This window comes from Poromitra crassiceps, assembly GCF_964638095.1.
Source record: "Poromitra crassiceps genome assembly, chromosome: 4".
Lineage (NCBI taxonomy): Eukaryota > Metazoa > Chordata > Actinopteri > Beryciformes > Melamphaidae > Poromitra > Poromitra crassiceps.
The window spans coordinates 10,545,401-10,569,936 of NC_139626.1; the positions used below are offsets into that span (position 1 = coordinate 10,545,401).

Consider the following 24,536-nt stretch of genomic DNA (forward strand, 5'->3'; position numbering starts at 1 on the left):
CAGACTATTTTAGGTTTTTACAATTAAGACACTTCCTATATAGCCACGAAGCTCTTGAAAAGATCAAATCCCCTAGGGCAATTGAAAGACTGTTAATTAATCTCCAAATTAATAACTCAGTGGACAAACCCATATCCAGCATGTACACGTCGTTTTTAATAATGGAACAGATGAACTCTTATTATATTAAAATAAAATGGGAAAATGAACTACAACTACAAGAACCAATTCCCACAGAAACTTGGAGTGAAATTTGTTCAGAGGCCCATATGGTCACTAGTTCAAACATATGGAGAGAGTTCAGGTGGAAACTTATTGTACGTTATTTTAGAACACCACATATGATACAAAAAATGAATGCAAATGCGACAGGTGCATGCTGGAGAAGTTGTGGGGAGATATCAGCTAATTATGTCCATACATTTTGGTCTTGTCCAAAGCTCGAGTCCTACTGGGATGAGGTGTTCACAACATTGAATGAAGTTTTTGAAAATGAAATACCCAGAGAACCCATGGTAGTATTACTAGGGGTGATACCAGAATGTATTGTTGGACGATCACATATTTACCTTCTTCAGATATTGTTGGCCGCTGCCATTAAATGCATCACCATTCGATGGCTAAACCCAGAACCTCCTACACAGGGGATATGGCTACAAAAAATATGGGATTTGTATGTAATGGAAGAGATTACACATTGTTTACGTTTACAGAAACACAGTTTTGTTAAAAAATGGAGCCCAGTAAGGAGAACACTGTTAGACATGTGATAATAATATTTGTATCCTTGAATGAGAAATGCATGTGCATATGGTTTTTGCATGATGTTTTTATTTTGTTTTTGTTTTTGTTCGTTTGTATGTCCGACGGGCGATATCGTACACGATGGCTTGGTAGATGTGGAGGTTGATCTTTTTGATTTGACTGCTCTTTGAATGGGAGTACATGTCTTGTGAATGCTCTGGTCCTCAAGGCTAGGGTGTCCCCCTGTTGTTGTTGTTTTTGTGTGCGTTTGTTGATGTCTTGTATTTTTTCTGTTCCATTTGTGGAATAAAAATTATTGAACCAGAAAATACTTATATAAAGAGTTTTAAGCCTGGATGGAACCAAACCAACCAGCTACGGGATGAACCATTATACATGATTTGGAGCAAAAATAAAAAATACAATTTGAAAAAAAAAAAAAAATGTTGAAAAAAACACAAGTCCTAATGAACAGTAACGAACCCATCACATCACCCTGTGAATGTCTGTTTTCTCAATTACAACCTGTAAATTAAGAGGAATTAAGTTAATTATATAGAAATAGAAATATAAAAAAATAAATGCACTCCTAAAAACACAAAGTGATATTATATCTGCACAAAGAACGTGATCTGTATAGTGGCTTTTTCCCCTACACACACTTTGATGGCGCAGAAGCTCAGGTTTGTATTAAAAATATATTTAGTAAAAATCTATCTGAAAACAAAAGAGATATAATGTGGCTGGTTTCCATCGGCAGACTGGCTGTCAGAATGGTAGTGAATGATGAAGACGAGACCATTGAGCATCTGCTTTTAAATTGTGAAAGATCCAGGTATGTGTGGGAGAAGATGAGAAATATCGGTTTGAATGTCACTGTGAATCATAAGGCTGTCTTTTACGGTGCTTATGCTGAAGAATTGCCTAGACCACACCAAGACTTTCTCTGGACAGTGATGTGTGTGTGGTGGTGGCCAACTTGTGGAGGACGAGGTGTGCTATTGTTGTACATCAGGTCTCCATCCCGGGTGAGTTGGTCTTTAGACGGATCAAACCTGAACTGAAAAAAAACGGGACAATGGCGTGGACATACGAACTGGAAGACCCACACCGTGGCACCTGTTGGCTCTTATTATTTATTGTATTATGGTTGAATTGATTGATGTATTATGTTTAAAAAAAAAAGAAAGAAAAGATAACTGTGTATTGTTTTGATATTTTGACTGCATAACTTGTACCTGTATAATTTTTCAATAAAGCTATTTAAAAACCCAAAAACGCTTTTGGTGTGAATGTCCCCTTAAGATTGATGAAGCTGCAGGACAGACAGTAAGCAGGACAACAGGAGGGAACCATGGGGGACAATGCCTTCAAGTGTTACCTGCATGTATCCGGTCTCTGCTGTTTTGACCGCTGTGTCCACCAGACCCTCCCGGCCAGCCATGGTGTGGAAGAAGAACTCTGTGGGCGTCAGACCGGAATAGAAGCTGTCGGCCACAAAGCCCTTGGCTGCAGGCAGCTGGACAGAGGTAGCAGTTAAGACAACATCAGGTGTTGGCACAGACAGGTGCAGGTAGGTGGGCTTATTAGACAACATCAGGTGTTGGCACAGACAGATGCAGGTAGGTGGGCTTATTAGACAACATCAGGTGTTGGCACAGACACATACAGGTAGGTGGGCTTATTTGCCGTTTCGTTTCATTGTATTATTTTTTAAACAAGTGGTATGCATTGATTCGTCCATTCTCGATCGATGGGGAAGCACACCGTTCTGAATAATACAAATGAATGGCTAATTAAAAACGCCAACTCAATTTCTCAAAAGGCAAAAAAGGAACACAATGAATCTTTGTGATCTCATTGAATCAGAGGCTGAAATAAACTAAACGGAACAAAAAAAAAAGATTGAAAAATGATCAAAGCAAACAATTCAAGGTGATTGATCAAATGTGTTCTTAACTTCTTAACACAAAATGAGTCTTTTCAAAGTTGACACAGTAGAAGAGATGAGCATTCAGGTGTCAACATTGGATGTGACACACATATATGTAGTACTTCCTTACAGCTCATTTCCATTTAAAATGCAGCAGCAATTTATATCCTAGCACACGGACATGATTAAGGATGACTATTTTTAAACCGGTCACATGCTGTTAAAGGAACTGTGTTTACAAATCACTGTGGCACTTGAATTAATTAACAATGAATGAATTGGGAGGCATCTTACTTTGGAGTGCTTTTCAAAATGAGGCAGGGAGCGATTCTCAAAGCCGTCAGGTACTCGAGAGCCACTTATGGCCTGCTGTCCAACACAAGCAATCATCTGGGAGATATTGATGAAAGAGCCTGTGTGGATGGAGGATGAAGAGGGCATGCAGTGTCATCAGCAAAACAATTCTAAAGCCGTGTTCACACCGAGATATTTATTTTTCTCCCTGTCGCTCGATTCAACCCTTTGGAATCGCTCTGTTGCTGTGTTTAAATGGCTCGTCAAATGAAAAAAAGAACTGACGGACATCTGGGGGCTAACGTTAGACAGGAATCAGGATGAAAACGCATGTTTGTCCACTAAGAGCCACCGTATTTGTTTACAAGCTAAGCCTATCAGCTTGCTCCTAATGCAAGCTTGTGGGTCTATACCGGTAGTACAGACTTCACTTCATGTCAGCTGTCAGCCTGTCAATGCGGTTTGTTGCCACACTAATAAATCAGCGGTTTGTTCCAAGCCAGTGTGATCCTTGACCCACACGGCAGCCAATCAGCGTTGGGCGGCAAGCGACTTTTGCCAGCGAAATTCCGCTCGAGTTGGGATATTTAATCTCGGGCGGCGAGCAAATTTTCGCCCTATCGCTCTGTCTCTGTCGCTCGGACGCCCAGCGATTTTTCTCCCGGGCGAATATACGCTCAATCGCTCGTTTGCCTCGACTTTGTATGTAAACTCGATGCCAGCGAAAAACTTTAATAGATCGGTGTGAACGCACCTTAAGATCACTCACATAATCATCCATTTGAACAGAAGATACTTTTTTTCTTTGTTACTTTATGTGTTGAATAGTCTTGATGCTAGATTTTGTTCCAGCTTCAAAGCTGTATAATTACATAGATGTAATTGAATGAATGAATGAATGAATAAAGTTTATTTCGCGCCACATCACAAAAAAAAAAAAAACATGCGAAACAAAACAAACATACGATGCTGGCCGAAAAGGTTAGGGCTGAAGCTATAAGCTTGTAAATGCCCTAACCCAGTTCATCTTATAAATTACAAACTTTCCATATGGTCTACCGTAAATTCCGGACTATAAGCCGCACCTTTTTTCCCTTTTTTTGGCCTTTTTTGGCCCCTGCGGCTTATATAACGGTGCGGCTTATCTATGGATTTTTTCCAAAAAAAAAAAAAAAAAAAAAAAAAAAATCTCTTTTTTAGCACTCTTTCTAACTATAAATCCTATATAACTATAATAAGTTTTAATTTCCTCTCTTGCCCTCTTTTCACCACACTGTATGACACTGTATGACACTGTGTGCACTGTAAAAAACAACACAGGTGGTGTTGTGTTATGTTGTTTTGTTGAAATGTTAATAAATGGGAGCTTCCTCAAACAGCCATCTCTTTCCCGACAATCCCCTCTGTGCATGAACCCTTACATATGGTAATTAAACATTAAAACACAAAAAAAAAAAAAAAAAAATACCATTAAAACACCCGCGGCTTATAGTCCGGTGCGGCTTATATAAGAAAAAAATAGTCAACTTTGCAGGTGCGGTTTATACACCGGTGCGGCTTATAGTCCGGAATTTACGGTAATTACAAAAAAACAAACGAACAAATTAACAAAAACAGCAAGCAATTTTTTTTTTTAAGCATTTGATCTATACGTCATATACCGTAAATTCCGGACTATAAGCCGCACCGGTGTATAAGCCGCACCTGCAAAGTTGACTATTTTTTTCTTATATAAGCCGCACCGGACTATAAGCCGCGGGTGTTTTAATGGTTTTTTTTATTTTTTTTTATTGTGTTTTAATGTTTAATTACCATATGTAAGGGTTCATGCACAGAGGGGATTGTCGGGAAAGAGATGGCTGTTTGAGGAAGCTCCCATTTATTAACATTTCAACAAAACAACATAACACAACACCACCTGTGTTGTTATTTACAGTGCACACAGTGTCATACAGTGTCATACAGTGTGGTGAAAAGAGGGCAAGAGAGGAAATTAAAACAGAAGTGGATTTATAGTTAGAAAGAGTGCTAAAAAAGGGAGATTTTTTTTTTTTGAAAAAATCCATAGATAAGCCGCACCGTTATATAAGCCGCAGGGGCCAAAAAAGCCCAAAAAACGGGAAAAAAGGTGCGGCTTATAGTCCGGAATTTACGGTATACATTTTTAGCATTTGAACTATACATCATCGAAAGACAGTTAACCATCAGTTCTATATTTCTCCAGTATAAAGTGTTTCAACTTTCTCTTAAAATGAACAATATTTTTACTTTCCTTTAACTCCTCCGGTAAACCATTCCACAACTTCACCCCACAGACAGAAATGCACATGCTTTTCTTAGTGGTGTGCACAGTCGGCTGTTTTAAATTAAATCTCCCTCTTAAGTTATATCCCCCTTCTCTATCATTTAACATTTTTTGGATGTTGTTTGGCAGTAGATTTTGTGTTGCTTTAAACACTATTTGTGCAGTTTTGAAATCCCTAAATTTCAATGTATGTGACTTTAAAAATAAGTAAATAAATTAAATTATAATTAACGTTAAAACTCGAAAAATACTGCAAACAAATTAGAATCAAGACGAGAGTGCACTCTTCACTTACTAACAGCTCAACTATTCAGACGCTACTTCGTTGTGTGTGAATGTCTGCAGGCTTTGAGTAGCTAGAAAGGCGCTATATAAATGCAATCAATTATCATTCATATTATTTATCATTCAGTTTATTGAAAGATCAACCACACAGGTTGCGTTGTGTTCAGTAACTTCTATTCCGTGCGGACTGTAAGCTGCCCGAGGCGGTGTTGTGAGTGAATGATCAAATAGAGCAGCACAGAGAGCCTGGAGAAAACCAGAATCAGCTCGAGTTGCAGGCAAACCAACAACAGAAAGTAGAATTTGTGGCTAGATTTCAAGACGTAGATGTAAGCAATAATAAAGTAAAAGTCTTGCTCAGTTGCTATTGAACATTAGACGAGTGTTTTGTCAACAGTCATGACATCATGGTCCTCGTCCTTTCTGTGTGAACTTTGCATGTTCTACCCATGGGTGTCATCGCACAGTCCAAAGACATGCCAAACGCATGCAGGGATAGGTCTGGAAACTGACTGAATGAATCAACTGTGCATTTTTTCTTTGGGGCAATGTGAGATTGCAGACGACATACTAACAAGTCGCGCCAAATAAACGCATTTTGAAACAAGCGCGCAAAATAATTAAGATGGTGGACAAATTCCCTGCGGTGACTGAGCCACATCAAGGCCAGCGTCTTCTTAGTGCTCCAGTGTTTGGAAGTCGTTGTCATAGCGACACAGTGTTTGTGGGCTGAGGGATTAATGGAAAACACCTTTGGAGCTCCTGCTCCAGCCTGGGCCAGTCATCTGCATTCAGAAGGAGCACGCCTTGATTCAGGAAGACATGGCACCAAGTGGAGATGTCAGAATTAGCTGCGCTTCCTGCTCTGCTGGCTTACCTTTGGAGCCACAAAGGGCCATGATAAGAGGGCTGTTGCTCTTGTCGAGCTCTCGGAGGCAGGCGCTGCCGGCGTGGTCTCGAATGACGGACAGCTCTTTCAAGATCAGAGCCTGTTGGCGCGCACACACACACGCACACACACACAGACACAGACACAGACACAGACACACACACACACACAGGCAAATGCCTTGGCTTGGTTATTGACACAGCAGCAGCTCAGCCTTCAGATATGATCTCTGAAGGGGTATATATACGTGGGAGAACGGTGTCAGTTGGGAATAATCAAGGCGTTAAGTGGACTGAGGCTAAATCTGCTGTTTGTGCCTGTGCATGTCTGTACCCTTTACCCTGCTAGCTGTTTGTGCCTGTGCATGTCTGTACCCTTTACCCTGCTAGCTGTTTGTGCCTGTGCATGTCTGTACCCTTTACCCTGCTAGCTGTTTGTGCCTGTGCATGTCTGTACCCTTTACCCTGCTAGCTGTTTGTGCCTGTGCATGTCTGTACCCTTACCCTGCTAGCCGGGTGCTTCTCGCTCATACTGAGCATTAGCACCCGGCGACCCATGACGCATTTCCAATCAAACCGTCGTGCCGCGCCGCTCTCGCGTCTAGGTCTTAAAACCAACCCTTAGCTGAGCCAGAGACTTGAAACTGAAGACGCAATCCGACGCCCAACATCCTCTTCTTTTAAATACATATAGTTGCCGCTTGCAAATTGTTGCATAAGATCCACTTTTCCGTCTTTGAAAAAACAAAAATCGTTGATCTGGAGCAACCGGAAGTGTGGCATTAGAGAGTAAACAGTGAGTGGTATGTCCGGGTTGCTCCAGATTAATGATTTTTGGTTTTTCAAAGACAATTTATAGCCCCGGGCGCTAATGCTCAGTATGAGCGAGAAGCGCCCGGCTAGCGGCGTAAGTCTGGCCCAATGAATTGTGGCAGGCCATGGGATCCACACTATGTGTTTGAATGCCCCCGTGTGTTGATGTTTTGTGTGTGCGTGTCATGTGCTGTGTGCTGCCCACCTCCAGGGTCTCCTCAGCGGTGCAGCCCGGCTGCTGCTGCAGCTTGCCGGTCTTCAGAGCCTCGATGTATTCGTCGCACTTCCTGTAGCCGCCGTCCAGAAGGTCCTGCTTGGCCTTCAGCAGGCCGTGGCCCGGTGTCACGTCACCGATGCCGATGGAAAAGCCCCGGTTGGCTACAAGTGAAGGAATAAAGGTCGGGTTAAGCTTGGTCTTTGGCGACCCAGACGGCACATGAACATGTGGAGAGACAGACTGGGGCCCTTTTGTTCTGATGATCTCAGTTTGTGGATCCACCGTGTGGCAGAGATCCAGAAGAATTGACCTAGCTAGTCAGTAGCACATCATGAGCCATTCAATCACTCATATCTGTGCAGTCCCTAAACACTGTGCCAATAACAGCCAATATTGTCTTGGCTGTGCGCTCGCTCCTGGATCTTTATATCATAATGAATCACTTTGATCAATCAGATAATCATGTGCTTCCAGTTTAATATAATTGTTTATTATGGCTACTGTATGATCATAGATTTTTAATACAGTATGTTTATTATCAGTAGCCTATTCAGGGTTACAAAGGCACATTGATGCATTTTCTTATTAATATGAGGTCTGTAACTGCATATTGTATAAAACCAAGTATTAAAGCCCCACTCAGTAAGTTTTCCACTGCGCCCTCTGCGTGCATTAGTATCGTTAACGATATCGCCGTTCAAAGTCAACAAAACACAGCGCCAGAAGCTCTATGTACATGTTGTGACATCGGGTACTCACCACGTGATGAAATAATAATCCATAGTTCCGTGAAACATCATTTTCGTAGCAAATCCGAATCGAGTTACTTCCTTGTATTCATTCAGACAGCGCTTCCGCTGTACAGCGCATGCGCGCGTCCTGTTTTTTTTTCTTTTTTCTTGCTACGGGACGTGGCAGACAACTTGCTTAGTCCCAGTGCTGGCCAATGGAGGGCGGTGTGGGATAAATAAAGACGAGGGTCTCCCTATTACAAGTCAATCTACCATGTCCTGTGACTAAAAAGCTCTTATATTAATGTAAAAAATGTCAAAAATCTTACTGATTGGGGCTTTAAGTAAGTCTAAGGACTGTATAACTCCAGTGTCTATAACTCCAGTGTCTATTTCAGAGTGAAACATGTTTCTTTTCAAGTCTCTACACAAAGACTTCTCCACATGCACCCAATCTACAAACAAGTGGCATTCATCTTCACATGCACCTGAGGGTGTGCAGAACATAGCGGCCTGCACATATTTGATGAATCCCACATTGGGTTTTCATAGGAACTATGAAACAAAAGTAAGAGGAATTGGGAAACTAAAGTTTTATGAAGGAGGCCCAGTTTGTTTCGTATAAGGCTCTAAAGTATAATTAAAATATTGATGATCAAATCTGTAGATGTGTTGTCAAATACGTCCTGAATTATCTATCTACAAACATCTATGACTATTTCCAAATCTACTAATGACACCGGTGCATTTCTCCCCAAATAGTGCATAATTCAACGCAGGTGATGTGATGTGCTGTTCAGGTGGTTGGGAGCACCTACAGAGGTAGCAAGGAGCCAGTCTTGCCAGGCGGGACATGGCGCTGGCCGCTTCCTCCTGTCCCCAGTCCCTCAGCAGGATGTAGAAGATGTTGTTCTTGGAGCCAGATCCCAAGGTGCCCTTGTCCAAGGTGCCACACATCAGCTCACTGTTCTGGATCACCACGACTGGGAAGGTGAGAAGCCACGAGGCAATTAGGGCCCAGAATAGTAACATGGACAAGGCGAGTGGTTCACAGCCTGGGGGTCACCTCTTAAATAAGGGCTAGTCAATGAGTCGGTGTGTGCGTTAAAGGCTTTTTAAATAAGGGATAGTCAATGAGTCGGTGTGTGCGTTAAAGGCTTTTTAAATAAGGGCTAGTCAATGAGTCGGTGTGTACGTTAAAGGCTTTTTAAATAAGGGCTAGTCAATGAGTCGGTGTGTGCGTTAAAGGCTTTTTAAATAAGGGCTAGTCAATGAGTCGGTGTGTGCGTTAAAGGCTTTTTAAATAAGGGCTAGTCAATGAGTCGGTGTGTGCGTTAAAAGCTTTTTAAATAAGGGATAATCAATGAGTCGGTGTGTGCGTTAAAGGCTTTTTAAATAAGGGATAGTCAATGAGTCGGTGTGTACGTTAAAGGCTTTTTAAATAAGGGCTAGTCAATGAGTCGGTGTGTGCGTTAAAGGCTTTTTAAATAAGGGCTAGTCAATGAGTCAGTGTGTGCGTTAAAGGCTTTTTAAATAAGGGCTAGTCAATGAGTCGGTGTGTGCGTTAAAGGCTTTTTAAATAAGGGCTAGTCAATGAGTCGGTGTGTGCGTTAAAGGCTTTTTAAATAAGGGCTAGTCAATGAGTCGGTGTGTGCGTTAAAGGCTTTTTAAATAAGGGCTAGTCAATGAGTCGGTGTGTGCGTTAAAGGCTTTTTAAATAAGGGCTAGTCAATGAGTCGGTGTGTACGTTAAAGGCTTTTTAAATAAGGGCTAGTCAATGAGTCGGTGTGCGCGTTAAAGGCTTTTTAAATAAGGGCTAGTCAATGAGTCGGTGTGTGCGTTAAAGGCTTTTTAAATAAGGGCTAGTCAATGAGTCGGTGTGTGCGTTAAAGGCTTTTTAAATAAGGGCTAGTCAATGAGTCGGTGTGTGCGTTAAAGGCTTTTTAAATAAGGGCTAGTCAATGAGTCGGTGTGTGCGTTAAAGGCTTTTTAAATAAGGGCTAGTCAATGAGTCGGTGTGTGCGTTAAAGGCTTTTTAAATAAGGGCTAGTCAATGAGTCGGTGTGTACGTTAAAGGCTTTTTAAATAAGGGCTAGTCAATGAGTCGGTGTGTGCGTTAAAGGCTTTTTAAATAAGGGCTAGTCAATGAGTCGGTGTGTGCGTTAAAGGCTTTTTAAATAAGGGCTAGTCAATGAGTCGGTGTGTGCGTTAAAGGCTTTTTAAATAAGGGCTAGTCAATGAGTCGGTGTGTGCGTTAAAGGCTTTTTAAATAAGGGCTAGTCAATGAGTCGGTGTGTGCGTTAAAAGCTTTTTAAATAAGGGATAATCAATGAGTCGGTGTGTGCGTTAAAGGCTTTTTAAATAAGGGCTAGTCAATGAGTAGGTGTGTGCGTTAAAGGCTTTTTAAATAAGGGCTAGTCAATGAGTAGGTGTGTGCGTTAAAGGCTTTTTAAATAAGGGCTAGTCAATGAGTAGGTGTGTGCGTTAAAGGGTTTGAAGGCACTTTGCAGAGGCGAGCCGAACCACCCGACTGGGAAGGTGAGAAGTGATGAGGCAATTAGGACCACATTAAGACTCAAGGCAAGGCATTGTTTATCCCCCTTATACCATGGACACTTGCAAAAAAATATATATATATATCCTTACAATTTTCATGCGTTTTGAAATGAAAATCAAAGGTTTTTCACAAGCCACAACTCCGATTCCCTGGTAACAGCTGAAGATTTGACTAATACATGGAACAATCATTACCATCCCACCAGGTTCTTATGCAATGGAAATGTTAACTACTCCAGTAAATAGGACGAACCTTTAGCTACGTCTTGGCAACAGGAGATAGTCTAGTCCACTCATAGAAGGCTTTGGCTCAGCTATGAGCCAGAAAGCTAACGTTATGCTAGCAAAGTTTCGAAGTCAATAACATTGGGTAGAGTTGACAAAGAGTAAATATAATTTTACAGTATGTTTAACAACAAGACTACTAGCTAGCTATATCCATATCCAGACATGTTATTGTCCCCAAATCAATATCAAGATTTAGACCAACAGATTAGATGGGCTCTGTCGGCCGCAGCCTGAAGTAGCGAGTTGAATAGAGAATGGGATGTGAGATGCAAAGTATCACCTCCTTCTTGCAGCTGTGTTACAGTCGCCACCCTGTGGTGTTCAGAGGATGACGCACTGAAGGACTACACTCGTTACTCATTTTAGATACAGGCTGATACTACATAATGGTATAATGTGGTAGCATATAGAATAGAATCAAAAATAAAACTTGCTCGAAGACAGGTCAAATGTTTAATTTTAATTAAACTCTTATATTGCTCTATCCATGTATATGTATTTCACTGACTATTTTGTTTGAGTTTGTTTTTGATCTGTATGAATCATTGTGACAAATGTGACTTTGCTTATTCATATTTTCTACTTGGCTTTCATGCTGTAGCCCACACATGGGCAAAATGCGGCGCCGGCCCCTGAACCATCTCAATCCGGCCCCCAACGTCCTCAACGAAAAACAAAACAACTAGGGCTGGGTATTGGCAAGGACCTCACGATACGATACGTATCACGATACATGGGTCACGATACGATTGTATCACGATACATTGCAATACAATACATATTGCGATACATAATTTACTGAAAATGTACCACCCATATGTATATTGATAACTTAGTGGTCAAATTTGGTCAAAAACTACTGAGTGTTGAGTGTCTTACTGAACGCACAGAAATAAAAAGTATTCTTATTGTGTCACTGAATACACACGGCTGTGCAAAAAAATCGATATGGCGATATATCACGATATTTTTCTGAAATATCGATACAGTATTGCGGTAAAAAGTATCGCGATATACTGCCGTATCGATTTTATTGCACAGCCCATAAAAGGCAGAATTATGTTAGTAAGTCTCATCTGCCATTGGATTTGTATCACTATTATATCGGCAGAAAAATGACCAATAACAGCGGGAGAGAGGGTTAAAAATAGGGAGACTCCCATGAAAATCGGGAGTGTTGGCAGGTAAGATCTCCAATGTGTGGCCCTTCGCTTACTTTGTGTAAGTCATGGTATGTCAGTATGGCCGTCTGGGAAAAAAAATGTTGCCCACCCCTGCTGTCGCCCATGACAAAGTGGTCCCAATGATGATATTTGTATCCTCCTGGTTTAAAATTTGGTGCAAAATGTTTTGGATGATAAATGTGTTTTAGAGGGACCCCAGGAAGAACAGCTGACACGCTTGTGTAAAAGCTAGTGAGAATGTTATCATGATGTGATGCGTTTTGTCACTGAAAGCAGGCGAGGTCAGAGGAACTCACACGAGTCGTTGGAGCAGAGGTCCTCTCCCTTGCCGCTGTACTGTTTGCCCTTGGTGCGCAGGTTGGCCTTGACGGGACAATCCTTACTAGGCTTGAGAATGAGGCTGAAGATCTGTTTGCCGGTCCACAAAGCCATGGGCTGAGGAACGCACAGAGACGTGTCATTTGTCAGTCTGCACAATCATGCAGTTGCCCCCCAACAGTTCCAACAAGGTAACCGGGGTCAAGTACCTTCATGATAGCAGGGTGAGGGAGCGCAATCTTGATCTTCTCATCTCTGTCCACAAGGATTGATGCCACTATCTGACAGGCTTTAGATCTGTCAAAGAAGGTGTCCTTCAGTGTCAAGAGGTAGGCTCCTAGGAGGCAGAGACACCATATCAAGCTGGTGGACATGGAATACAGCAGATTTGATATAATATGGCTGAGGTGCTCCCCCTTCAGGCAAAGAAAGGTTACGCTTTCAAGTAATGTATCATGTGCATTTTAACAGTACATTCAGCAAATTTAAAATGATAAAAAAATTTATTAAAAATGTTCTGTATAGAGCTCAACAGACACGTGACTTTTCGTGACGTCTCTTGCCCCAGAAGTAAGTTCCCGCATTAATTTCCTCCACAGACATTTCGATAAATCCTTATGTATAACGAGTTTTAATGCTGGAACCAAGCCAACCTGTGACCTACTGAATTGTGAGTGACCATAAAACATTTGGTTTAAGCAAGAACAAAAAATAACAATGGGGGGGGGGGGGATTGATAAATTAATCTTTTATCAAAGATGAATAACTCAGTTAATAGACGTGCATGTGGCCTCACATCACATAACAAAAAGGCAGCTTTTGATTGGCTCACAGGCACCGCCGTGTGACACAATACTGACCTGTCAGGAAGTCCTGAATAGCAGCGATCAGAGGCTCGCCATTTCTCGGGGTCACAAGATTGGCTTTGGTCTGGGAGAAAGGATAACAAGCCGTGTCAGAGTGCAGTACAGTCTCTTTTCCTGGAGATGGCGTGTCACTCTTGCGTGCACACTCACTGAGCACTTGAAGGAACACCATACTCAAGCCCTCTTCAGACATGCAGTGAACTCCTGAAGATATCCACACGTCACTCGGATGGGGTGTATGTATGAACACAATTGTGGGTTGTGAGAGCGCGGCCGCGCAAACAGATCTTAACCACCCAAGCCCCATAATGCTATGTCTGAGCAGTGCATGTTTGAAAACAACAACATAATTGTAACAGACTGAGAGCGAGCAAGTGGGCGTGTTGATGATGGTGTTGGGATTACTTCTGTTATATTGTTAAAGGGCACTTTTACAAACCATTCATGTTCCCGTGCGATTTCATTTCATGAATGGAACGCTACGTGGCTGGATTATTTGGAAGAGAAAATGCCAATTGGTGAGTAACAAGTAAAAGTCGAATGATTTATTTTCCGGGTCAGATCTTATCAACCTGGCTGTAAAATCGCCTTTTCCAGCGCTGAATGTTACCGCAACCACTGTTTGGCAGGGTGGCAGGCAACTTTCTGGCGCACCCCCCCCCCCCCCCCCATGGAGTGGAGAATCGCTTTCTGATGTAGTAAAAGAAAAAAAAGTGTATTTAATATTTATCCAAGTGAGTCTCACTGAGAGCAATGCTCTCTTTTTCAGGAGCGCCCTGTTCACATTCACACATTCATACCTCGAAGCTGCACAGTACAACCACAATCTGATCTGCTGGCCACTGAGCAGCTAATCTGGAGCGTTTGGGGTGAAGTGCCTTGCTCAAGGGCCCCTCATTGCAGACTACGTCATGCCCCCCCCCCCCCTCTACACTGGAGGATTTCCTCACGTGTGAAAACAAACAACACTGCCTCTTGTATCTGACCTCTCCCATCAAGAAAGCTGCCCACTGGAGGTCTTTTGTTTTTCGCACCATTCTGTGTGAATTCTAGAGACTGTTGTGTGTGAAAATCCCAGGAGATCAGCAGTTACCAGCCCGTCTGGCACCAACAACCACGCCACGGTCAAAGTCACTGAGATCACAGTTTTCCCCATTCTGATGTTTGATGTGAACATTAACTGAAGTGGCTGAACTGTATCTGCATAATCATACATGCACTGCAGCCACATGATTGGTTGATTGGATAATTTCATAAATAAGCAGGTGTACAGGTGTTGCTAATAAAACGCTCGGTGAGTGTATGTGTGCGTGCGTTTCCATGATACATACACCCATCAGGACCAGGGCCTCAGCCTTGGCCTCTTCGGTCTGAGGCAGGTGGAGGTTCATCTCATCGCCATCGAAGTCGGCATTGTACGGCGTGCACACACACTCATTGAAACGGAATGTCCTGTGAGGTTTGACTCTGGCCTGTGAGTTTGTGAAAGATGAAAACCTATTAGATCGCTCCAAACAATTATACAAAGACACAATTAGAAAATCATTTAAATCCAAACTGAGAGCAAACAAGATTAAAATTAAATATTAAACTTAAGTGATCCAAGCGTGTTTGAAGGGGGTTATCCGAGACCGCCTGAAAATGCCTCTTGCAAGCGAACTGTGATGCAGTTTGTTAGCAGTGATGATATATAGTAATCAAACCAACTACAACAAATAACCCAAAAACGCAATGTTTTATAGGTATAAAGACACAGATGTTGACATAGATTGAAAATCCCAGTGTAAGTTGTAGGTGTGATCGCACCCACGATTCAAATGTAGTGAACTCACGATGTGGGCCATGATGCTGAGTTTGTGCAGGGAGGGCTGTCGGTTGAAGAGGACAATGTCTCCGTCTATCAGGTGCCTCTCCACCACGTCGCCAAACCTCAGCTCCTGGGCCATCTTATCACGATTACCATATTTTAAGAACCTAACAGAAACAGATGCTTGAGCGTCGGGTGGTGATACATTGAAAATGGAATCACATCAGGTAAAAGCGTTTTGTTTTGAGTCACGTCATCATGAAACGTTTGAGGAAAGTCTCGATGCAGCCAGGCTCACCTTTTCATCTGTGTGTGACGATGCTGGATGAAGTTGGCTCCGGGGTGAGTCTCGGGGCCGCTACGCACCAGCTTCCTCATGAGTTCCAGGTTGGCTTTGTTCACCTAGATCAAGGTGCTGGTTTTAGTTTTAGATGACTCCGGTGCTGGTTTTAGTTTTAGATGACTCCGGTGCTGGTATGTATATATATATAGCAGGTATGGGGGCTGGAAGTGGACCTTTGCTGTGACTGGCACAATTTGTTGCAGCTATGGAGAGGGGGGGGGACTTACCTTCTCTGGATAAGTCAGGATTTTGGCCACATGCACAGGGACGGCCACCTCATCGATCCTCAGGTTTGGGTCGGGAGAAATGACGGTTCTTCCAGAGAAATCCACTCTCTTCCCTGAGAGGTTTCCTCTGAATCGTCCTGAGATGAGGGGGAGACATTCATTTGATATCCCAATAATGTTCCTAATTTGTGTGTGTGTGTGTGTTTTTATGATAATTATTTGTTCTTTTTTGTTGTTGCTTTTATTGGACAGGACAGTAGATAGACAGGAAAGGTGGGAGAAAGAGAGAGAGAGAGAGAGGGGGGATGACATGCAGCAAAAGGCCACGGATCGGATTGGAACCCGGGCCAGCCGTGTGAAGGACTAAACCTTCATATGCACTCTATCAGGTGAGCCACCAACATGCTCCTCATTTTCTCATGGAGCTTTACAAACGGGGTCAGAAATGAACACATGGCAATTGCGAACAAAATCTGTCTTTGCCAGATCAACTTTGTCCAAATAGACCACCATACTGTAGACTTGCTGCTTATAATGATGATTTCGCTAATTTTGGAAACTGTACAAGTGAAAACCAAAGAGAAAATGAACCAAGTCAGAAGATCGCAATGTTGATATATAGATGATACCTTGCTTTCCCTTCAGTCTCTGGACAAAGCCTCTGGTCCACTTCTTGGGAGCCATGTTGAGCGGGATGCCAGAGAGCTCGCTGTTGATGTAGAGGGCACACTGCAGCTGGAGGAAGTCCCAGTCCTCCATGATCATCTGGGTCTTGGCTCCAGTCACACGGTGCTGGGTGACAACATGGACTTTATTCATGCAATCATGACAACTTTGAGGACATTAATATACAAGGTATTGATCTAACATGGAATATGTCTATATACCCTGTCATTAGATGCCGGTGAACAATAAGACCTCTACTATACATGACATTTTCATACATAAATTACTTTGACTGCGCCTTTTTAAGAACCCCATTTCAGTTACTGTACTAGATATTAGGGCTGTGCCGATTCACTTATCTCCCGATTCGATACTATCACGATACTTGGGTGCCGATTCGATATATATTGCGATTCTTAAGTATTGCGATTCTACGATTATTGCGATTCGATATTACGATTTATTGCGATTTTTGTTTCTTTTTTCTTTTCTTTTTTCAGTTTGTTTTTTTACACTAGATTAGAACATGGGAAAAGTTGAATCATACACTTCTAGAGACTGTATATTATAGCATGAGTAGGGCTGGGCGATATAGTTAAAAAGCATATTGATATAACATCTTTCATATCAGTCTATATCGATAATTATTGATCATTTTAATTAATAAACAAAAAACATTAGAAGAAAAAGGTTGCATTTAGCCACTTTATTTTGAACCACCTTATTTTCAAGGCACACAGGTAGGTCTAATTTGTCACACACACACAGACATGAGTGCAACTGCAAGCAGTAATTTACAGACATGGTGACGTTTTACTTTGATGACAGCCTAACGTTGCCAGCCTTCTAAAAGAACGTTTGGTAACGTGTATTTCAGGGTTGTAGTGTTAACGTTAGGTGAATCAGAGGTGTGGAAAAGCCTGGGTTTTGCTGCTACAAATATGCCATAGGCTGTAGGGCTGGAGGGCGACCGCGCTGGGGACCGCGCGCCGGTGGTTGGACGAGAAAAAGCTTTGCCTGGCTGAAAATGCGGTAGGCTACATTTCTCCATATCAGTTTTATATACGCATCAAGACTCTCCGCCCAAGCAGAAGACATAAAAGTCATAAGCTGTGTGCTCAATAGATGACACAATTAGTTATTCTTCCTGTCCCAAAGTACAAGTAAATCCTTTCCAACAGTTCAACTTTGTCTCTGCTGACAGAAGCGAATTGAGCTGCGGATGCCATTCCATAAAGTAACGTTGCAGATGTCCGTATTTGTGAAATTGGTGTCTTAACATTAACGTTAATTTCCCGGGCGCTTATTAATAGATAGGATACATGTTGACACGTTACGTTAACACGAATTGAAAGTCAACCACATCGAATTATTTGTAACGCTGGGTGAGATCAAACGAGTGGCGTCAGCGGAGGACCAAAATGCGAGACTCAATCATTAGCCAGGAATGGGTCTCGCGCTACTTTTTCTTGCTAAAATAAAGCTGATAATGTACAATTTGATTCAAGGGGGGGGAAACCCTTTCAGAGTACAACACAAACTGTCTATTTTCCTGCAACTCGACAGTGCTGCTCCAGGAGATGTCGGGGCTCTCAGCTCTGGATCAAGGGATAGGATTTGCTGTGTGTGAGTGGGGGCGGGTCATGGGGCGGGTGCACTCAGAGTTTGCCTGTTAAATGATTGGCTATTTCCGTGTCACTTGTACTAACAAGGTACATGATTGGCTGTATGAGCCACGGAGAAGAGGGAAGCGCTCTATATGTGATTGATGAAAGTGGGAGCATTTCATACATAAACAGAAAAAATGCGATTATCGATTCTGGAATAAAAGATCGATTCAAAAAATCGTGACATTAAAAATCGCGATACTTAGGTGAATCGATTTTTTCTCCCACCCCTACTAGATATAGATGGCAAACGGCCAGCTCCGCCAGCAGACACACCGACCTTCTTGATGACGTCGTTGAGGAAGATGATCTCGGTGAGCTTCATGGTGAGGTCGTCCTCGTTGGTGCCCGACTTGAGGTCGCTGACCACCGAGGGCCGTATGCAGAGCGGGGGCACCAGGAGGCGGGTGAGGATCAAGTCGGCGGGTTTGCCCGCCTCGGGGTTCATCAGCAGCAGGGAGATGTCCTCCGCGGGGATCCTCTTGAACATGTTCAGCACCACCAGGGGGTTCAGGTTTTCCTGGAGGTGAAAGAAAGGGGGAATGAGCCGCACCTCACCATGACGACAACGTGCAGCATCTCCGCGGCCATCATCTCAGCAGGGTTTACCCCCCCTGGGTGACATTAAATGACACTCGCTGTCAAATATGAAGAGGGCGAAAAATTCACCTGCGCTCTGGTAAGCAGCGGTTCCACCACTTTGTTGTGCTCTATGGCGATGTCAAACGACTGGAGAAATTCGGACACGAAAGAATCCACCACCTTCTTGGTCGTCTTATACTTCTCATGGATGATCTTTAGTAAGCCGCACTTTTTCACCGGCCCTAAAGAGCAAAGGGGACACATGACTCAGCGCTTCCAAAGGGGACACATGATGACTCAGCGGTTCCAGCCACCACACTGGGATTGATGACACAAAAGAGTCAGAGATGACCCGCGAAAACCAGCAATGCAAATGTATTTTTCTTTTACCATTGAACGCGGAGCAGCTCAGACAGACTGTCCTTTTGCGGCATTTGTCTGAGATCTTCTTCTTCAAGCCGCGCTTCTGGAGGTAGGCCAGGTTGGGCCTTTTCAAGACATCCATGAACTGGAGTTTCTCTTCTTTTGTCAGCATTATGCTGGAGCACGTCTTACAAATCATCTGGAGAAGACAAACGACCACGTTAGAATGGGGGGAACTGAATCATATATTTGCACAACTCATCGATGGATTTATCAGCTCTGACATTATAGCTGCGTCTGTACGGCATCAGCGTTATGTATATGTTTTTAATGCTCTTTAAATCATGTAACATTTACAATATGTAAAAGAATTATGATTAGAACGTGATTTATTTCAGAGTAATATTCCAATTGATACACTGGGGTATTGATTGTGTAAAGAAGACTGTGAACTTGCCTGTAAGATTCCTATGATGGCTTTGAAATAACCAACATGGAAACATGGCAACTCCAGGTCCAAGTAGCCATAATGTCCCAAACAATCTGCCAGGTTCTTCCCACAAGTCAGACATGGTCGGTCCTTCTCACTGGTGCCCTGTAGGACACATGGATCATGATATGAACTCCATGTTTCTAACTGTTATAGTGCACTTCCTTTTGGTGACATTATTCTACTCAAATAACTCCATCATTCCTCGATTATATAAGTGCAGAGTGAAATTAAGGGACATTTCTCGGATCATTGCGAATAAGAGCAAAAACAGCATATAGCATGAGCAACACAAACCAAACGGTGCAATAAAGACCACATAATACTGTACAAGAATGCAATGGTAAATAGCATATCATGACAATGTATTGAAGCAATCATAATTGGGAATTTTGAGTATTGCTATCACTATTAATAGTGGTAGTACAACTAAGAGCAATGCAAAGTAATAATGCATTTCAGGATTAGTAGAGCGCTGTATTTATTGAGGTATTACTCATCAATAGGTGACACATCATCTAACAGTCTTTTCATAATAACCGGAGCTGAAATGACAGAAATGTTCATGGTTCCTACGAATAAACTTGACTTGACTTGAAAAGGCTTGACACATGAGGAAGTTGGAGTTGGGATCCGTGTGTCATACCATGCGGTGGTCCAACACCCCATAGGACAGTGGGGTGTGCTTGGTGTCCTGGCTGTAGAGATTCTTACTGACCACCTGGATGTGGGCCTGCTGACGCATCTGCTCAGCAGATTTCATCCCAAAGCAGATGTGGCTTCTGTAGACATGATGGATGAAAAACAAAGCCAACATAAGCACAAGGATAACCTCTGAAAATGATAACCACACAGGGCAATATCATCTGTCATCTGTCCTTCCTTTGTCATGTCAAGGTAAACCAACCCAATAAAGCAGTGCTCAGTTCCACTTTGAACAAGGCTAGCTAGTGTATGCCAGGCAGCCTGTGTGCTAGTCAACTCAAGGCAGCTGTGCCCAGATTCACGTGCTGTGCATTGCTGTGGTCCACCAAGGCCGGATTTGAATCGTCACCAATGCGTCACTACGGTGTGACCCTTTTGACGGGTCCTTGATACGCGGCCTCGTTTTTCCAAATCTTCAGGATGTAACTGTTGTGTCCTCCACGCTTCACGTATCCCAGAATGCATTTTGGCATTCAAGCGAGGAGCAGAACAATCTGAAATGACGCCATCCACCCCCCCACCCTTCCCAAGGCAACTGTTTAGTTTGGGCTCTACAGATGTATAATTTCAATAAAATACCTCAAAAACGATTGCATGTCTCCTGTGTGTGATTTCGCTCATACAGCAGCATAAGTCAGTCTATCCTGATGTGATTATCACTGATGGGTGGCAGATAGTGTAACAGTTGTTTAACACATGCACCGTTTGCATTTTAATTTAACTCAATTAAACTCCATCAAATTTGGCAAGAGGAAGTTGTCATCTGCCAAAGAGAAGAAAACGCTTCAGACCGGATGAAGCGGCATGAAAATGGGGCCAGTAGGTCCTGTAATGCATCAGAAAAAAAACAGGAGACCCGGGACTCCTACTTCCCAGCGACTCCACATCTCCGCCTCAGAATTCTTCTCAGATTCATTTGAATATGGTATTTGATAGCCCATGAAGGACGCTAAGCTGGTACGGATTGGCCTTCTACCTCCTTTGTATGTTCATCTAGGGATGGTGATGATGGACAGCCTCGATAAGGGATTGTGATGTATTGCTCTGGTTAGGCATTTTCACTTGCTTTGCACTTCTGGTGCACATCTTCTTCTTCTGTGGTGTTTTATGGGAGTAACTTGGCATCCTTTATGTTGCATTAGCGACTCCTGGATTTATCCATCCACTGTTTCCCTACATTCCGTAAAAGCCGATCAGTTCCTCCCTCTCTCCAACTCTTCCTCCCTCTCACTTCTGGTCCACTTCTTCTGTGGTGTTTTATGGGAGTAACTTGGCATCCTTTATGTTGCATTACCGCCTCCTTCTGGATTTATCCATCCACTGTTTCCCTACATTCTGTAACCCCCCCCCCCCCCCCCCCCACCACTGTACTGCAGTAGTTCTCAAACTTTTTCACATCAAGGACCCCTAAACTGACAAAAATTAGACCACGGCACGGACCTCCGTTTGCTAAGATTTCTGCTTTCAGTTTTATTACAGAAAGTGTATGAAACCCATGACCGAAACAGTCCTACATTCTGTCATTGCCTTACATATGGATGGAATTATAGGGTGTCAAATGTATAGATAAAATAAGAAAAAGAAAATGTATATATTTTGTGTAACTGTGTCATATAATCCCATGTGGGATGGGCCACAATGTGGCATGACACGCAAATAAAATAATTATTCATTCATTCATTATTCATATAGTGAAAATAATTATCCTCCTTTTTGCTAGGGACCCGCTGGACCACCCTCAAGGACCCCTGGGGGTCCCCGAGCCCCACTATGAGAACCACTAGTCTACTGGTCCTACTTATAGCTTCACTTCAGTAGAGTGGGATTTATGACATAACTAATTATGAAATTGACATAGGACCATAGGACGTATGCCATAATTATTTTGATCTCTGATCTCGGATGATGTCAACTCCCTTTGTGACATCGCATACTTGTTGCTCTCTCTGATGAATCATCAGTACTTCGTGACTTTCTCCATAACGTTACAAGACAGGTGGTAACATCGTAACGGGCTAACCGGCTCCTACCAACCCATAATAACTCTTGCATAAATGCATCAGATAAAGAAAGGTAACGGTAGGCCTACTTTACCACCACACTGTCCGCTAATTTGTGAAACACCCCCGTACGGCGTACTCAAGTTGGGTGATAGCCACTTTGCAAGCTTGGCTAACGTTATGCTGTGGAAACTGGCTAACCGGCAAGCTAACAGCTAACGTCACAGCTTTCAGTGTATTTATTTACTCACATTTTTTTGGCCACATCTGTCTCTCTGAATTGTTCCTTCACCATTATGCCTGCTGATTAGATAACAACGGAACAAATTAAACAGTTGATTTGCCCTAACTCTAAAACGTTAGCAGGCTGTCACTTCGCATTCCCATGTTATGGAAGTGCTAGCAGCATGGCGAAATGTGTTGACAACATGTGAAACCCCAACACAGTAATGCTGCCTTTACGTCCAATCAGAAATGTACTTTCAAGCGCATAAGTGCCTCAAACAATATCCGGTAGTGAAAGACGTCTGAAAAAATTCTCAAGATAATTTAGGAGGCAGAGGACATGGAAACGTGATGTACACAAAAACTTTTGGCTAGTAATTATTCAAAACATCAATTGAATGCGGTAGGGGCACGTTTTCCCTCTTCATTCTGTCACTGCACCACAAAGTACTAAGTAGATTCAAGAGTCAATATCTAGTACTTCATTTCTAAAATAAAACCACAGCCACCAAAACATTAATTTAGTCAAATTGTCGATGTTGTTTTTATTTCCACGGTCGAAAAAGCACTCAAATGAGCGACAAGTAACGTTAGCTTATAACGTTTAAATTTGAAGTTGGAGCTTACGAGGCGTACATGAAGGCACCACAACCTCACACACAACGACAGAAACGAAGACAAGTCAGAGAGCAAATACACAAGCAGTAACAACTGAGTGCTTCCACCTAGTGGATCAAGCGAATGACACTTCTTGTCAACCACTACGACCTGAAAAATGGATGCCCCACCAGAGCAGAATCAAATTCGGAGCCAGAGGACACTGACCTACCCGAGAATCCCCATTCCTCTCAGTCTGCAGCAACAAAATGGTAATATTTTGTTTCTTCTTCTCCCATTTATGCAAGTTGACTAGCGTTACCCTAGCAAAATAAAGTTTAGCTAACAACAGCTAACAACCCTAACATAGAACAACATATATTTACATTACTGACTAGCATAACCTAGCCAAATAAAGGCTATCGATTAAAAAAAAGCTGGTTAATAAAGTTAGGCTATAAGCAAAATATATTTAGATACTGACTAGCATAACATTAACCTAGCCAAATTAGGCTACCAACATATAACATAGAAGGAACAAAACACAATTTGTCACTTTAATAAAGATGTATTTGTCTGTCACAGATCAAACTAGCAGCCATCATGCTTTTTAGCTAGTTTTGTAGCATATATTACCAAACAAATAAATTATATAGGTGCAAGAACCCCCACCACTATCAATATTATTTGGACCACACTCAAATAAAATGTAACACAAGGTAGGCTAATAGGCCTATTATTGCCAGTTCCACTCAACTACACATAGCTACTTGCAGCCGCAGGTCTTCTGACTGCGTTATGTGGATTACCGAATGTCATCATTCATAATCATAAAATAAACTGTTCAGACAGCTTTACCACTTACCGCACAGTTGTTCATAATATAGAGTTTACATATTAAACAGTTGACAATATCTGTCTTTTTAGTCACAATATGAATTAACTGTAGTTGTACAGGTGCACCTGGCTGTGGAGAATGCAGGACGATGCCCACAGAGGTGGAGGATGTCTGCTGCAAAGAGCATGTAAATAAACGTCAATGTATCTCTCACAATAGTCATTAAAGTGATGCATACCCAACCAGAGTAGACTACCAGATCTCTAGCACTAAAAACACCTTATAACACATACTCCACCAGGTTCTGAATAGACGTGAAGAGCTTCCTGAAGAGCCACGGAGGTGCATGCTTCTTCTCTTCATCCAGGCCTTGAGCCTGTCTGGCTGAATCCTACTCCCTGCAGAATGCCCTGAACACCTACCAGGCAGACCATGGGCCACTGGAGCTGAAGGAAAGAGCTGTGTAAGTAGTTAGACAATAAACTAGCCCGATTTTCATTGATTTTGAATGTGTAGAAATTAGATTTGTGTTGATCAAAATGGCACGCCTGTCTTTTCAAAAACTGGTAAGGTTTAGGACGCCAAGTCGAACCTTTAAGTCTCT

General features: G+C 42.5%; 1 protein-coding gene across 1 annotated transcript in view; it reads right to left on the bottom strand.

The window, feature by feature from the left end:
* Positions 1 to 22,662, bottom strand: part of polr3a (polymerase (RNA) III (DNA directed) polypeptide A) — a 36,031-nt gene extending 13,369 nt beyond the window's left edge. Inside the window, exons 1-19 of the mRNA XM_083634740.1 lie at positions 22,524 to 22,662; positions 20,214 to 20,349; positions 19,535 to 19,672; positions 19,105 to 19,276; positions 18,802 to 18,956; positions 18,413 to 18,652; positions 16,429 to 16,591; positions 15,800 to 15,936; positions 15,528 to 15,631; positions 15,255 to 15,396; positions 14,754 to 14,894; positions 13,417 to 13,486; positions 12,766 to 12,893; positions 12,535 to 12,673; positions 9,029 to 9,193; positions 7,468 to 7,640; positions 6,439 to 6,550; positions 2,972 to 3,090; positions 2,126 to 2,263 (exon numbers count right to left, since the gene is read on the bottom strand). Coding sequence (XP_083490866.1) covers positions 2,126 to 2,263; positions 2,972 to 3,090; positions 6,439 to 6,550; positions 7,468 to 7,640; positions 9,029 to 9,193; positions 12,535 to 12,673; positions 12,766 to 12,893; positions 13,417 to 13,486; positions 14,754 to 14,894; positions 15,255 to 15,396; positions 15,528 to 15,631; positions 15,800 to 15,936; positions 16,429 to 16,591; positions 18,413 to 18,652; positions 18,802 to 18,956; positions 19,105 to 19,276; positions 19,535 to 19,672; positions 20,214 to 20,349; positions 22,524 to 22,567 — 2,616 coding nt within the window. The 5' untranslated portion in view covers positions 22,568 to 22,662. The remainder of the gene's footprint in view (positions 1 to 2,125; positions 2,264 to 2,971; positions 3,091 to 6,438; positions 6,551 to 7,467; positions 7,641 to 9,028; positions 9,194 to 12,534; positions 12,674 to 12,765; positions 12,894 to 13,416; positions 13,487 to 14,753; positions 14,895 to 15,254; positions 15,397 to 15,527; positions 15,632 to 15,799; positions 15,937 to 16,428; positions 16,592 to 18,412; positions 18,653 to 18,801; positions 18,957 to 19,104; positions 19,277 to 19,534; positions 19,673 to 20,213; positions 20,350 to 22,523) is intronic.
* Positions 22,663 to 24,536: the final 1,874 nt, after the last annotated feature.